The 16,402-nt window shown below is 43.5% G+C and overlaps 1 protein-coding gene across 1 annotated transcript; it reads right to left on the bottom strand.

Moving 5' to 3' along the window:
• Window positions 1–11,965: 11,965 nt before the first annotated feature.
• LOC103772079 (cytochrome b-c1 complex subunit 7) lies at window positions 11,966–16,008 on the bottom strand (the record flags this gene model as incomplete). Its single annotated transcript, XM_008939398.1, has 3 exons — window positions 11,966–12,195; window positions 13,336–13,502; window positions 15,936–16,008. Coding segments are annotated over 3 exons (318 nt in total), but the record flags the coding sequence as incomplete, so codon positions are not given.
• Window positions 16,009–16,402: the final 394 nt, after the last annotated feature.

Below are 16,402 nucleotides of genomic sequence, written 5' to 3'. Positions count from 1 at the left end.
AGGATTCTATGATTCTATGAAATGCATCTAGCATTTTTTATCTTTTCTAAGGTACATACTAAATCCTCCTTAATTAGAAAGAAGAGTAGTCAATTGTTTTGACAGCTGAGTGCCACATAAAAAGGGCCAGGAGAAAAAGAAAAGTACTCCAGATCCTACTGAAAATACTGGGAACAAAGTAAAAGCAGAGTAACCTGGGTGAAAAATAAACCTGAGAAATCCTCTCCGATGTTTTTCTTAAATTTTTGGTTAGTGAGAAAATAACCTACCTGTCTTTTTATCCTTTAAGTCAAATATATGGAACAAAGTTTTTGTTTCTTTGAAATGAAAATAATATGTGGATGTGCTCTTTTGAGATAGCTCAGAAATGTGTGCTTTATGCAGAGGCAAATAAGCTGCATACAAAGCAGTAGACGGGGCACCTTCAGCACGCACGTTATCGCTTAGCTTCTGCATATAAGACAGCTTCTACAACTAAACAATATTAAATATTTTAGTAATTCATTGCATCATTAAGGACCTAAATGGCAAAGATGTGTCAAACTGAATGCTGCCTTGTCTCAACTTTTCCTACATCCAAGGTTACAGCAGGACAGTTCAGTGGCATGTTCCCAAACATTGAACCATTGCCAACATTTTCTTAATGGGATTAAATTGTGGCTTGTTACTGTACAAAGACACATTTTAAGTTTGCTTGGCCATTTATCTGATGTATGATTCTCTTTGGCTGAATTATTAGCCTGGATTTGTGAATACTAAGTCTTTATTTCATTACTTGCTATAATTCTTCTAAAATTTATCCTATTAGTGATAGAGATATTAAAAGAATGGAGAAGCAAGATGGGTCATTTAGAAGTCTTTCCCTTCTGTTAGTATCTCTATCAATAACTGAATAAATAGCAGGAGAAGTACAGCATCTTGATATAGGCAAAAAAAAAAAAAAAAATTGAATTGATAAACAGCTGTCTGGAAGGGCTATCCTGAGATGACACCCTGCCTTGCAGAACCAGAAGGAGAGGTTTACAGATGGCAACAATACTAACCACAGCTAAGACAAGGCACAGACTGGTCAGGAACAGGGCTCGAAGCCTGGGATGGGGATGATGGGGATGGGACTTGTGCCAAACTAGGCCTCTGGTATCTTTCTGTCACAGGCGATAAAACAGCAGGGATCATCACTCCAAACAAAGCCATCCTCGGGCTGTGAGACAGGCAGTAGCCACAGTCACAGCAGATTAACTATGCAGAAAATATTTCTGGCTGCCTCGAGTTCTAAACTAAATTGTAACTGAGGGGCAGTTTCCCCTCCCTTGAAGCTGACTAGACAAACACCCCAGCACACCCAGTTGTACGAGGCTCCTTTCCTCCCAGCTCACTGCTCTCCCATGAAAGCAGCAGCTCAAGCCCCCAGCTTTTCATCAAGGGCTGGTTTCCCTTGCCCTACTGAGCAGCCAGAGCAAGCTCAGGCACCAGAGCTGTGTACAAGCACAGCAGGAACTTGCCTGCAAAGGCTGTTTTCAAAGTCTCATATGAAACACTTTGTGGACTGCTGCTTCTGAGCCCCCGTAACAACAGTTTGCAAACAGAGGGGACCGGTCCCTGCTGCACCACGCTATTGGAGTACCTCTGCAATGATACTTTGTCCTCAAGTGAGGACCAGCCCCTGTCCTGGGCAGAAAGACCCAACCTGAAACAGGAGAAAACAAGTCCCTGCAACGGCAGCAGTAGGGACTTCAGTCAGGCTAGGCAAATTGTGGGAATGCTTCCTGTTGCGGAGGTAGGGAAGAAATTAGGAAGCTGTAATTAGATGCATTATATATAGATGTCATCTGCAGGCAGGTGACACCCATGCAGGACTGCAGTCAGGAGCCCTGGAGATCTCTGTGTGCCCACAGCGGGTGGCTTGCTAGATAGCAGCAGCGGGTTAAAGCCTTACAATAGACACAGTCTGCATTAATGCAGACACAATCTCTTACTGCAGAGTTGTTAACCATCATAAAACGTGTTTTAGAATAGTTTTAGAGAACTCAACATTTACTACAAACATAGCATGACCAAGACTGTACAACGCTTGGTTGCTGCAATTGTTCAGCAGTTGAAGTCCTTCACTTGCTTAGACATTGATTTATTAAAGACGTGATTCTGATCTTATTTCACAGCTATATAACTCCACTGCTTTGACATTATCCCAAATTACTTCAAAATACAATGCATAGATGTGGAAAAATTAGGAAGGTTACCAAAAAGTACATGGGCAGAACATTCACATATTCGATTCTGATACTGAATACGTTCCTCCTCTCTTGAAGACCAATAGAAACCAGGACAAGTACACTGAAGTTGCTCTGGTAAATATGAGAGGACGATTAAAAAAATTATTTATATCACAGATGAATGTTTTCTGCCTTTAGTTTTGTTATAAAAACCTTTCCATTTCTGTATATGATCACCAAGGGTGAGCACTGGTGACTACCTGTGCTTTTTAATGAAGCAGCATCACAGTTCCATCCCACAAGGGATCCAAGACAACACTATCAAGGTCTGCACCGCTAACAAGGACTGCACCACTTCCAGCATAAAGTCCACCATTGGTAGAATTAAAACAAATTTATGGCAAAAATTAAAACATTTATATTTTAACATCTCCAGACTTTATTAGGTGTTCTTTATACAGTCATCTGGTATGTTTAAAGAGTGAGCAATCATATAAAAGGAAATATGGTCATAACTGATTGAAGTAATAAAACCCTGAAACTAAATAACATCTCATAACTCATTACACAGCATATATTAGATTTCATTACATCATTATATGACTTAGTAGTAAATTCTCCTGTTGGCCATAAACTTCTAAAGTGTTGTCATCCTGAAAAATGAAATTAAAAAAGAGAAGAAGACAATGCCAGGACGCTCCAGTGGTGGTCGTACTGTTACAGCACAGCCCCACCTTGTGTTGGGGTGAGCTGGCCTTGGTGGCCAATGCTGGGGACAGGTGAAGTGTTTCTCTTCACTGCTGCAATCGTGTCTAGGATGAAACCGCCCCTCGGTGCGGGGACTGGCATGGCAGGAGCTTCCTTTTTTATGTAGCTGGCCTGCTGCTGAGCTCGTCACTCTTGTGTGCTGATGAAGCCCCATCCATCTCGGGCACCGAGCAGCTCCTGCGAGGTCGATGGGTGAGCACAGCCTCCTGGTGCACACCCTGCTCTGTGCGGAGGGTCAGTAACCCTGCTGGGCTGCTGCCGGGAGGGCAGCGACGTGCCAGCCATAGAAGCCAGAGCCGTGGGCTGGGTGCCTGCGTGCCCCGTGGCACGGCACCTGGAACAGCCAGTTGCTGGGCTGTCGCGCAGTGCCGTGGCCAGGGTACAAGGAGGGGTCGCTGCCCACCCGTCCTCCTCGCCCTCTGCCAGAGGCTGTGCCACCACAGCAGCATGGCATCCCTTCCAGTTTGCACTCGTGCCCGTTCACCACCTCCCATACTGCCGCGAGGTGCCCCACGCCAGCTGGCAGCTCTGCCACGTGCCCTGGGCTGCAAGGAGCGGGAGGGACGCCCCAGCTGCTCTCCACTCGGGGAGGGGGCAAAGGGCTCAAAGGGGTGGCATGGCTGAAGCCTGGTGAGAATGCGAGCCTGGGCTGCCATAAAACATCTTGGAGAGGCAGCTCACCAACCCATGTTACCCCATGGAAACACCAGCATGGGGGCTTACCAAAATCCTCTCTTTCTGAGGCTGAGGCATCTCCCAGTGCTTGGACTGTGAGTCCCGAAGACTCTTCAGGGTGCTGGTGCCTTTCAGTATCTTTCAAAGGGCTGAGCAGAGAGTCACTGGTGGCCTGAGGGCACTCCTGAGGCTAGTGCCCCACAAGCAGGGTATGAGCAGGTAGCAATTATCCTTGGGGAGGAAAGGAGCTGGAGCTCATTCTTGACAACCTCACCAGGCCTCTTGGTCCCCATGCCCACAGCTCGTCTACACTACAAACAGCAAACACTTCATAGAAACTGCACAAAAAACATGTACTCTAGGTGGTCCTGCTCTGGCAGGGGGGTTGGACTAGATGATCTTTCGAGGTCCCTTCCAACCCCTATGATTCTATGATTCTATGTACCTTTGACCTGGTGACAGACTCTGGTAAGTGTATGAGCCACCCAGCAACAGCATCAAGGACTTGCTCCCCATCTTCTTGCATCCTCCAAAGTCTTGAACTCCTGTTGTGCTGCAGCACAGCAGGAACACCTCATCTGGGTCTCCCTCCTCCAGATGCACAACCCAGGTTTGAGCAGGGGACCAGCCCTGGAGGCAGGTAAGTTGCTTCCTCCAGGGCCAGCAAGGCTGTAGCTTTTTCCCAGGTCCCGTCCTCCTCCTGGAGTATCGGGGCTGGCATCTCCTGCCTCAGGACCAGCGTCTCCTGCCTCAGGACCAGAAGGGCTTCTGCTAATGAGGCTGGCAGGTGCTGCCAACATGATTTCTGAGCAGCCCTAGGATCACGCCACTGCAAGCTCCTCCCTGGGGAGTTCATTCCCTCCACACATCATTCCAGAGCTCAGGCATAAGGTAGGCTCCGGGACATGTCCCTGACACCAGCCCGGCAAAGCCAGACATAAGCAGAGGCTGTAACAGCTACAAACAGTGGATCTTCCTTTCAAATCCCCTTTTGGCTTTTGTGTTGTTTTTCTGAGAACCAACCTTCACCCCTCCATTTGACAGTTTATAATTACCTGGAGCAATCGATCAGCAACTGTGCCGTCCGCAACATCTGGGAGATCTTAAGGCAGATCCCAGTCCAAGCTGCACTGATGTCATTGTTTTGCTAGGTGAAGGATGATAACTCTCCCCACGTGTGTTTATACTCCTTCAAAATAATCCAATGGTTTTTTTGAAGCTCACTTATGTCAACACATGCTTTATTGTGTCTTACGTGTTTTTAAAGTGCTGGGTGGAAGCAGCTGGAGAAGTCCCCTTTCAAAGCATACCTCCTCATGTTCTTTTTGAAGTAGCTTGTTGAATCACTCTGTCAAGGCTTTAAAGGTTGTTTTGGAGGTGCCTAACCACACAGCTGGGTCAAATACGCATATGAAAAGCTAAGTACAAAAACTCGAGAAAGAGATTCCCCAATGCTCCAGGGGCAGAGGTAGCTACACCCATTTCCATGAGAAACAGCAAGGGCCTGCAATAGATAAGAACAAGGCTGTGTAAGCCTGGCACTCTGTAATCAAAGCCCTGCATCCAGAACAAGCTCTGCGGAACAGCTGCAAACCTACATCCAGTAGAAGATGCTGCTCCCATCAGAAGTTGTCCTCAAGACCTGGACATCAGATGGAGTGGATAACGACGGCCCTTGGACGCTCTTTGGGGTAAGCCAGGTGAACCTGTGCTACCATGTGAGAACATTAAACTACAGATCTAAACATCTGTTATATCACCAGTCTAATAATGGGAATAGCAGCCTCTCTGTAAAACAGCTTTACTTCTGAAAAGAAATACACTTTGTTACTTTTCCCCTGGAATTTATTTTATTCTGTTTTGGTTATTTTATGGTTTTGGTTTTTTTTTTTTTAGAACAATAAAGCACTTCTGGCTGGTGCCACTGCAGACCCAGGTCTTGACTTTGGCCTGCGACAGCTTGAACTCTTCTAGGCAGGGATGATTGCCTCCATAAAGCTGCGAAATGCTGACTTCACCCGTCCTCTGGTACCTCAGCTATTGCAATGCACAGAGCAGAGCAGAGCCAAACCTCACCTGGCAGCAGAATACATTTTGCTTTTTATCAGAGCCACCTCCATGCTCCTGTGACAGTCTCATGAGCTCCAGCAGGCAGGCTGGGTGCTGAGCATCGCTGGAGGCCTGCTCACACACTGACAGAAAATTAGTTTCTTCCCATCTTCTTCAGGGGGAGAGACTGCAGCTGAGAAACATTTAGGATTTGGAGAATTTTTAGTTGATTGAAGTAAACCAAATATATCTAGCTGCTTTTATGACTATTTCATAATAGTATCTTTTTAAGCTAATACTCCACCGGGGAACACAACTTGCAGACAAAAAAAAACCCTCTCTGAAGTGCCTTGAAGAGATCTGAGCTTTGGACTCTGAACTTTGCTGCTTATAAACAATCATTTCAATCTGGTGGGCCCCAGCGGGAGTATGAGGCTTCATAAAAGGGCTTAGGTGTTGTAATACTGAGTGCAGCAGCGTTTTACTCCGTGTCTCACTATCCAGCCTCCCCATGCAGTCCAGAAGATTTAGACACAAAGAACCAGATCTGCAAAGGCCAGCAGGGAACCGCTTTAGGAACCACTGAGGAGAGCACAGTCCAGCTGTGCTGAGGTACCTCTTTCTGATCTGGTTTCAAGCCCCAGATCCCATTTCCAGTGCAGGAACTGAAGCAGCACACTCTTATAAAACAGCAACAGCAATTCCAACACTTACTTGGAGTTTGGAAGAGAAAGATCCAGTGCTCTTCTTTCACTGCAGAGATGTGAGCACCTCAAACCCAGACCCGCCCTGTAGCTGTTGGGACACCCTCTTGAAGCCCTTCTGGTTTTCATGGAAAGAGGTTGGGCCAGAAGAGATGGGTACTTAGGTCACATTCATGCACTCTGGAGGCAGGACAAGATTAGCTTGGGCTCCATTCATAATCCAGTTCAATGGATGATACTTAAATATTTTGGGCAAAACTTAAGCCTCAGTGTATGCCACGAGCTTGGGGTTCTCAGGGTTATGACCCACAAACATCATCCTCTGCAGTAACCTGCAAAGCAACCTGGTCTTTGCCAAACCACCACATACCTCTTTCCTCACTGTCCTGCTCAGGGGTCCCATTTCCTAAAATGTATTCAATCACATGATCTTTCTTCTCCTTCCCAGTGGCCACCTTTGGTCTGCATGTAAATGCCTCAACCTCACCTCATCCTCATCACACACCCTCAAAGAAGGCAAAGGTGATTGAGGTCAACTTATTTTCCCAACAGTTCTTCCAAATCCCTGAACATGGTTTCCCAATCTTGGGTGTACCCCAATGCCTTCACCCACCCTGTGTTCCTTGCTCAAGCCCTTGACTTATTCTCCTTGGCCCAGGTGCCAGGGCTGGCTCAGGGCTTGGGTACTGCAGAGGAGACCTGAGCAGGGCCAAAGCCATGAGTGAAGACAATCACCTACTGGGCAGTAATTGCCTGAGTAGGCAAGCACCTCGAGGCAGGCAGAGTTGGGTATTGCCCTTGTTTTGAAGCAGCCTGTAAAGCAGCCTAGAAAACAGCTCTAACCAACCTATTCAGGTCATAGTCTCTCTTGGTGCAGTTAATTACACCTTTCAAAGCAGAACAGAGTCAGCCAAAGGGACTAAGAGCCCCACTTGCACCCCAGAAAAGATGTTAACCAGAGAACTAAAGCAGTTGCAGAGAAGGGAACTGTGAATTCTTTTTGTGAAGAAAAAGGAATTGTGCCCACAGGCGGCTGGCATAGCTAGCATTAAATCATCAGTGAGCAGAAGGCATTGAGGGCTCCTTCTCCACACATGCCACAAGAACACTCACCTTGCCAGGGAAGCAGAAGTGCTCATGATTTCTAGCACCCTGAGGCATCAGACCAGACTGTCACCTAGTCCCATCACCACCAGCACTGAGGTTCTGTGTGAGCCAGGAACTATTTGACACTGAAAGATCTACAGAACAGCATCGAAGGAAGTCAGCAGCTCTGCATGGGCTGCAGAGGAGTTTGAAGGAACTTTTGGAATCAGGCTCAGTTCCTCAAGGGTACTTAGATACTAACCCAAATTATTTACAATCGAGATAGTGGCCTGCAGATTTTTCAAGATCTTAGCCCTTTGGGCTTTAGACCAGCTAAAAGAGTCTAAGAGAAGTTAAGTAGTCACTCAATGCATTCAGGTCAGCTGCTTACCAGGTGGGACAGAGTTCCAGCCCTGGTCTCACCCTAGAGCAGCAGTAGCTCAGGTTGTCTCTGCCTGTTCAACCCTGCAAGGGCAGCCTTTACCCTGGCCACAGTTTCAGTCCATGAAAACTGACTGTGAGGGTGCAGCAGCACTGAGGGGAAACCCCAGAGATATCTTTGACCTTTGCTATCTAGACAGAAAACACTTCAAGTAGGAATGCATTTACCCTACTAATGCTAAAACAGTTCCATTATAATGACAAGCATGATGTTTCATCAAAATTCTTATGAGATTTATATCTGCTGTAGCTTTCCTTTGGATAGAAGTTGGATATAAAACAAGCATATGTTTCTTGTTACAGTGCTGCAAAAAATCCCTTGTTTCTGGGTCAACCAATTCAAAATTTAAAGAAATCTGTCTGCCATAACAAACATGATCTTCAGCAATCAAAGCTATTCTTGTATTTCACTAGGTATTTAACAAAAGAACTTCAAATGAGGCCTGGGTTCACTTAAAAGTGATGAAAATTATTTCAAGCTAAAACTGTCATCAAAGTGCAGGATTAGCAATATCAACTCTGATTCCTAATTTGACACAAGTAATTTAGATGTGCTGAGGATGTTGGGAACTCAAATTATAAAAAGACCTCAGTAATTTATGGAATCTGAATAGATTTTATATCCAAAGAACTAAATTAATGAAGATCAAGCTTTCAAAGTCAAGTTAGGAAATGCAAGATGTGCCATTGCCTTGTGTATTATATGACCTTAAATTGCAGGTTCACGTTTCTCCCAGCAGGAAGCCCTCTCTCATTCAGGAATTCCTTTCTATCCTCTTCAGCACACAGCTCAACCTTGCTTTCTGCACTCCACACAGGCCACAAACGTATCAGCTTCTTTATAAGTATTTCTGCACTTACTATCACAGGAATAAGGGCTGACAGGTCTGTTCCAAATCTGTGAGAATCCCTGGGAGATTTGCTCCTGGCACTACCACCTGTAGTACCCACTGTGAGTATGGATCAGTCTTGACACTTTCACCTAGTATTTTCAGAACAGATCTACTGAACCTGGACATAGATGGGATTACTCTGCACCTCTGCAGACATACTCCCAGGCACCATATATTAAGCACTTAGCAAAATATTGAGTGGGTTTCTGTGAGCCAAGTGTCTTGCTCAGTGTTGCAGAAAAACCTTGTGACAGCAGCAGAAAGAAAATCCAGCTCTCCAAAACAGAATGATCTTTCCTTCATCATCAGACTATCTTCTCACCTCTAGGATTTAGTGTTATCAAGTTTTTCTTTAAAATTAGGCCATTTTGCAGAGAGCAAGCTCACAGCTGCAGTCCTGGATCGTTCACAGAGGAGCATACAGCCTGCACAAGGGATATGGCAGGATCCCAGAGCACTGCACAGGTGAGATGGAAGCATTACAAGGGAATTACAGATTTCAAAATCCCTAATTTTTCAAGTCCAGTCCTTCTCATCCCACTTATTTTTAAGGATAAATGCAAGGATTCAAAAATAGGAATCGCACCGACCCTTCAACTTGTCACCAGCAGGATTTGGATCCTGCTAGTAGCTCAGTGTGCAGAGAGAGGAATGCCAGAGGGTGAAATAGGAAGCGTCTTCCAAGTTACTCATCAATTAGCCAGCAACACAAACAGCCAAATCCCACATCACCTATTCCAGGTCAGAGCTTACAGACTCCAACACAACGCTGCTACAGCTCCTTGTTCCCAGGCAACGATAGCCCTCCTACACTCTTCTCCTTCCTCTCCATTTCCCACTGTTTAGATTCTCCTAAACATCTCAAAGAATATACACAGATCTCTGCCAAATGATGACAAAAACATTTTCCTAAAAACATTCTAAGACACAGTTAAACAGTATTCATTGAACTTTAAAAAATATTTCATTGCAAAAGTTAAAAATGATCAATCCAAGTCAGAAGCATCTGAAAACACATCTAAATGAAAGCTGTCAAACAACCTCAGCCTCAGTGAACAGGCAAGCTCTTAACACTGCTTCCTTCTCATTCCTTCCCTCAAACTGCTATAAAGACCACTTGGAAAGACTCTTCAGCCTGGAGAAGAGAAGGCTCCAGGGAGACCTTATTGCAGCCTTCCATTACCTAAAGGGGGCCTAAAAGAAAGCTGGGGAAGGGCTTTTTGCAAGAAGTTGTAGCAAGAGGACGAGGGATAACGGCTTCAAACTGTAAAAGGGTAGATTTAGATTAGGTGTTAGGAAGAAGTTCTTCACTATGAGAATGGTGAGACACTGGAACAGGTTGCCCGGAGAAGTTGTGGATACTCCACCACTGGAAATGTTCAAGGCCAGGTTGGGTAGGGCTTTGATCAACCTGGTCTAGTGGGAAGTGTCCCTGCCCATGGCAGGGGGATTGGAACTAGATGATTTCTAAGATCCTTTGCAACCCAAACCATTCTATGATTAACCTCTGCTAATTGCCTCTGAGTGTGAAGAGGTCAGTGATTTCAGGTGTGCTAGGCCAACTGGAACATGGCTGCTTTGCACTCCACTCAAAGGTCTGCCTATTTTTCAATGCCTGATGCTAACAAAACCCTTTTCTCTAAATCAAGTAATTTTTGAGACTTTTGAACCACATTAAACTTAATTTAAACCTATGGCCAAGTAAGCAGACGCCATCTTCCCATAAAACCCTAGCTTTTGGCAAAGTTTGACCAGCCACATCTTTAAAATTTTATTTCCACGAGATAATTAAGTCTTATAATATTCTAACAGATAATAGTTCTAATAGCAGTAGAAAAAAATAAGTATCCTAACAATTTCATAAACAGTAGTGTGAAACTTCAGGCCCCATTTGTCTCTTGGAAGAAAATTAGGTTCTAAAAAATACATGAAACTAGGTATGCTGCAATGATAAGAATTTACTATAGGGAATGAAAGAAAACTCACATTCTTAAAATAATCCATAGAGATTTAAGGAATATTGGTGATGCAGATAATTTTACAGCATTTTCTTTTACCAGATCAGGCTATGAAGTTCTGAAACTATTTCACCCATCCGACACACGTAAGCCACTGAATCCATCCTACAGCAGCAAGCAGGTGAAGGTTGACAACAGTGATGGGCAAAGCTTAAAGTTTACATTCCAACATCTAATCCAATATTGTATTTATTGGGTCATACCAGTTTAAAACTAAGTTTTCAAACACTTTGTTCCATATTTATGTTGGTTTTTTTTTTTTTTTTCCTAAGCTGCTCTGGCTTTTAGTCAATGAATTTTTGCATTTGGTAGACAAGATTGTGTACTTCACACAGATGGCTATGTTCAGCTTTGAATTTCACATGTAATATCAAAATCTGTCTTAAATTAACATCATCATTAAACTATGGAGGTCTAAACTCAAGGTCTTCAGCCAACAAGGGTCAGTATTTTCTGGATACAACTGAATTCATTCTGTTTTTAAGCAGAGTCTGAATTCCACATGTATCTCTACTGTTACTGAGTCTGGTGGTTTAAAATACTTGATACCAATCACTGTAAACAACAGCATGCTTCAGGCTGCAAAAAAAATACATGAGAAGTTATTTATGCCGCCAAAAGCACATCAGCATAGCAATTTTACCCTTTAAAAGGATAAAAAGCCTCAAGACCTTGAAGTGAGAGTCATTACAGTTTGTATGAATACAGTGTTTTAAGCATTAACATTGTGTATAAAACTAGTGAAACATTTCCCAATTTTATGCTTAAGGAATAATCTTTATCTTCTATTGAGGTAATGCATATGTGCTTAGATGCACAGAACATTACATCCATGATGCCACTGTGACATCAAGCACTGGGCCGGTATTATTTCCTTTATCACTTCTCCCTGGAGACAAGCAACCTCTTTGCATTTAAGAGAGCAACTAGTACCAACAGCCTCATGTGTTTCTCACCTAACCCTGTAAGTGTGGAAAACAGCTGGACTATGGAAAGAGTAAGAATCAGCAAGCCGGAATGAGGAGCGCACACCACTAAGCTAACACGTAATGTATAAGCTCAGAGGAAAAAGCTGAACTGCAGCTTGTTAACATTTACAAAGAACCCTCCCAAGCAGGTTTTATACTTTGACATGTTTATTTTAGTTGGATGAACAGATTCAATGAGCAAGGTGAAACTCAGCCTCACATTTGCCTCCCTGTAGATTCCTATAAGCAAATGTTTGAAAACATCAGAAATCTGTGGATATTTGCATGAAGTAGTTCAATAATTATTTCTTGTTCCATGCTTCTCTTTCATGTCTTTCACGGATTACTTCTTTTAGGTACGGTTCAAGATAATGCTTATCCTGAAAAAGAAGAGAACATATTTAACTTGAGGAGGTCCAGAAATGTCTCAAGCCGTTCCTACAGATTACTCAACTCTCACTCCTTCTCAGATTTGACTAAAACCCGAGCTAACAAGAGAGAAAAAGCAATCAAACATTACTTACTCTGAAAGGCAAACTTTCTATCTGCCAAACCTGCAATGACAAGTTCTTTACTGCAGCAACCACTAATTCCTAATGCTTTGCCAACATTAACAAGCAAAATGACGCTTCCAGCTGTACCTTTGGAAACAACGTCCTTTTGGCAGACACTCAAAGGCACAAGATCCACCTTAATTACTTTGAAGTCCAAACATAATACTCTGGAGAAACTAATTTTGAGCTTCTTAACAGCACTGTAAATTTGGATTTGACAGAACACCTTAACTGTCTTGAATGCATACAAACCAAACTGCTGCTAAAGCAACAACCACCAGTTCTTCAATGCAGCAGTTACCTAAACATGACCAATGAGACCACAAGAAGCAGTCTCTGCTTATACAGAGAAATACAATATACCCTTATACTATCCTATAGTCAAAAAGTTTAGTGGCAAGATTCTTCCCCACCTGGTAATTTGGAGAAAGCTGAGGTGGACAGCAATGCAAAGTCTGTTAATCAATCCATTACCAAAAAAAAAAAAAAAATGAAGTTACAAACACTGTTTTTCAAATTACAAGACTTTCAGGTTTTAATGCAAGGTTTCCCATTACTCTTCCTTGACCATCTTTACAAATAAAGTTTTGGATCAAGATTTTCTATTAAATTAAGAAATTAATCAGAAAAGCGAGAGACCTTCTGTAAAAATCCCCAAGCTGGCTACAGTGAATTTCTTCATCTGATAGTTCAGAAGTATTTTGTCCGAATACAAAAAAATGCTATGGCTCAAAGATGTAGTTTAAACTTCTGTGATCTTGAGAAAAAAAAATTTGGAATTTCCACTGAAAAAAACAGATTTTGAAGCTGCAATCAAAATCTGTGTTTTCCAGAGGTATCCTACAAGATTCACACTCCTTGTTAACAACATGCAAGTGTGTATCTCTTCGGAGACTGAAAATGACAGAGACCAGCTGCAGCAGTGCCATGCAAGACCTCCACCCTGGACACACTCCATACACATACCTCCTCATACTTCACCCACTGGTCTTTTGGAAGGATCTGATGTTTCAAGCTTAAGTCGAGTGCTCGCTTTATGCGAAACATTCTTTCATTGTAAAGATGTTCTGGAAGTCTCTTCAGTGCTTCTTTTACATCATCATCTTCATACAACGTATCATCACGCATTAACCCTGTTCCAAGAAGACTTTACAGTATCACTGAATGTTCTTAATCAAGATTCAGGATTGACACAGATGTTTCTAGGTAATGTGGGCAAAATATTTCCAGTGCAAAATTATGAAGAAAACCCAAACCAATCTAGGAGAAGAAAACCACTAATTGCTCACAGCAAATGAACTCTAGCCACTGCCTTACACATACTCTATTCACTTAGGTTTACTCCTTTTCTTAAGGAGGAATAGGGAAAATAGGTATTTAATTCCATGTGTTTTCTAAGAATATATATACAGGACAGGAACTATTCTAGATCTGAGGGGTGGATTTACCTAATCTTATACCTGTTTTGAAGGTGACTGTCTAGGCAAAGGGCTTAAGTGCTCTGAATCCATTAGTCAATCAAGCACAGAGGTGACTATTTCAGTACAAGAATTCTTCTCTAAACAGTATGATGCATAACGACTAGATCTCCATTGACTATGTTAAGTTACAAAAACCTGAAGCTGCACATTTGTGAGAATGTTAGTTCCCTTCCATACCACCCCGAATCAGAAGTTAAGCAAAGGAGAAGTGCCTCACCTTCTCAAAGCCAAGAATACTCCCACACTGTTGGAGGAACAAAGGATTCCCAAAATTCAACTGACTCTGCTTTAAGTTTTGGTATTAACAATATAAAACACAACTTTACTTCTGTAGCATTCCAAGATTGGTGCACATCACAAGAATATACCTGCTGACTTGTGCTTAAATGGTTTTGATCTCATGTGACTGAGTTGTCAGTAGTCTTCCAATAAAACCAAAATTTCTTTTGAGCCACTTTCTTGAATTTGTTTTTGTGATCTATTTCGAAGGCTGATAGTTTAATCACTAGAATAAATTTAGTGTTTCTCCTCAGCTTTTAGTCAAACACGCAGAAAAGCAAGAAAAAGTATTAATGTCTTTAAAAATCTCGGCAGGCAAATATAAAAAGAGGGGCTAAGCACTGCATCTCTGGAGGAAAGCCCAGGGCCTATTCCTCTACAGTTCTCTTGCAATTTTTTTTTTTTTTTCCTAACTTCCCCCAGGCAGGTATGTTAATTTCCTTTACATGATTTGCTCATATTTTGGTCAGCAGTAAATGGCAGTCTGAATATTTAGATTCTCTTGTCTTTCAAAACCAGCTCTGCCATCTCAATAATTGCCCTTGGTTCAGCTAGGACAGGGTTAATTCTCTCCAGGAGCTGGGAGGGGGCCACAGCCAGGACTGACAACCACAGCAGCCAATGGGCTATTCAGCACCATACTGAGGTCATGGCCAGTATAGTGTGAGGTGTGGGTGGGGAGAGGAGCACCATTCAGGGAAGCTCCAGCGCTTCTGAGGAGCCAGGCTGGGCCACAGCAGGTGGTCCTGAACTGTGAGCAGCTGTGTTGTACATTACTCCTTTTATATGCTACTAGTATTATTGTTATGACTAGTGTTTATTCTCTCTTTGTTATTAAACTCCCCTTCTCTCAGCTGACTGGGCTCTACATCCCACCACAGGCAGGGAGGAGCAAAGGAGAAGCCACTTACTGCTTAGTTGCCAGCTGAGCCTAAACCACAATAATAATTGAAACAAACTTGGTAACAACTCTGAACAAATTGAAGACAATACCACCAAGCCAAACTCCTCTGCTTAGGGAAACACTTTTTACACCTACTTCACCATTGTGCAGGCCAGAGAGACATCAAGTCTCCACAGTGGCTAGTGGTGTCCCTCAGGGGTCTACATTAGGAGCAGCGCTGTCTGGTATCTTCACCAGTGACACCGGCAGTGGGACAGAGCGTGCCCGCAGCACGCCTGCGGGTGACACTAAGATGAGCTGTGCAGCTGGCACCTGAGGGATGCAGTCCTGTTCAGAGGGACCCGGACAAGACTGAGAAGTGCACACGTGTGAGCTTCATGAAGTTCAGCAAGGCCAAGTGCAAGGTCCTGTACCTGGTCCGGGTCAATTCTTGGTATCAACACAGGCTGGGGGATGAAGGGATTGAGAACAGCTCTACAGAGCAGGAACTGGGGGTACTGCTGGATGAAAATCTCGACATGAGCCAACAATGTGTGCTCACAGCACAGGCGGCCAACAATATCCTAGGCTGCATCAAAACAAGTGTGGCCAGCAGGTTGAGAGAGGGTATTCACCCCTCTGCTCCACTCTGGTGAGACCCCACCTGGAGTACTGTGTCCAGCTCTGGAGACCCTCAGCAAAAGAAGGGCCAGAACCTGTTTGAGCTGGTCCAGAGGAAGGCCACAAAAATTATCAGAGGACCAGAACACCTCTCCTATGATGACTGAAGCTATTGCTAACTTTCCCCCACTAATTTTGATCAAAAAGACTTGTATGCATGTGCAGTTTGGTACATTTACAACTCACAACTGGTCTGAAGATCATACATTTGCAGAGGTTTTAAAACTCAATGAAACACTTACCCAGTTTGTTGAATCCAGCTGCATTGTAATACCACTTCCGAAGCCTGTCTAACAGGCGACCACCTCCTGCAACTGAACGTGAGCATCATCAGTAACTCAACATTCACATGCTGCTATGGCAGCACACAAATATCTGCTGGCTTCTTTCACCTGCAGTAATGCAACACTACATCAAGTTTCAGTCTGAATATATATGACTTGGCCTCTCTGGTTTTCAGTGTCCCCTTAACTGATACCAGGCAGGCAGAATGAATACTTGTTATGTACAATAATTTGACCTCTTTTTCATTAAATTTGAACACTTAGAACAAAGGCTTAGAATAATGCTAACAATTCATTGTCAAAGACAGCACCAACACTTTTCAACTCCGTAACTGTCACTTGAGCTAAATGCATAGTGTTCTACATAGAGCAAAACCATTCTGCTTTTCAAACCGTTTGTCTAAGTTCCACAGCTCTGACTGTGT

Source organism: Merops nubicus, unplaced genomic scaffold, assembly GCF_000691845.1.
Source record: "Merops nubicus isolate BGI_N331 unplaced genomic scaffold, ASM69184v1 scaffold42544, whole genome shotgun sequence".
NCBI lineage: Eukaryota > Metazoa > Chordata > Aves > Coraciiformes > Meropidae > Merops > Merops nubicus.
This window is presented reverse-complemented; position numbering and strand designations above follow the sequence as displayed.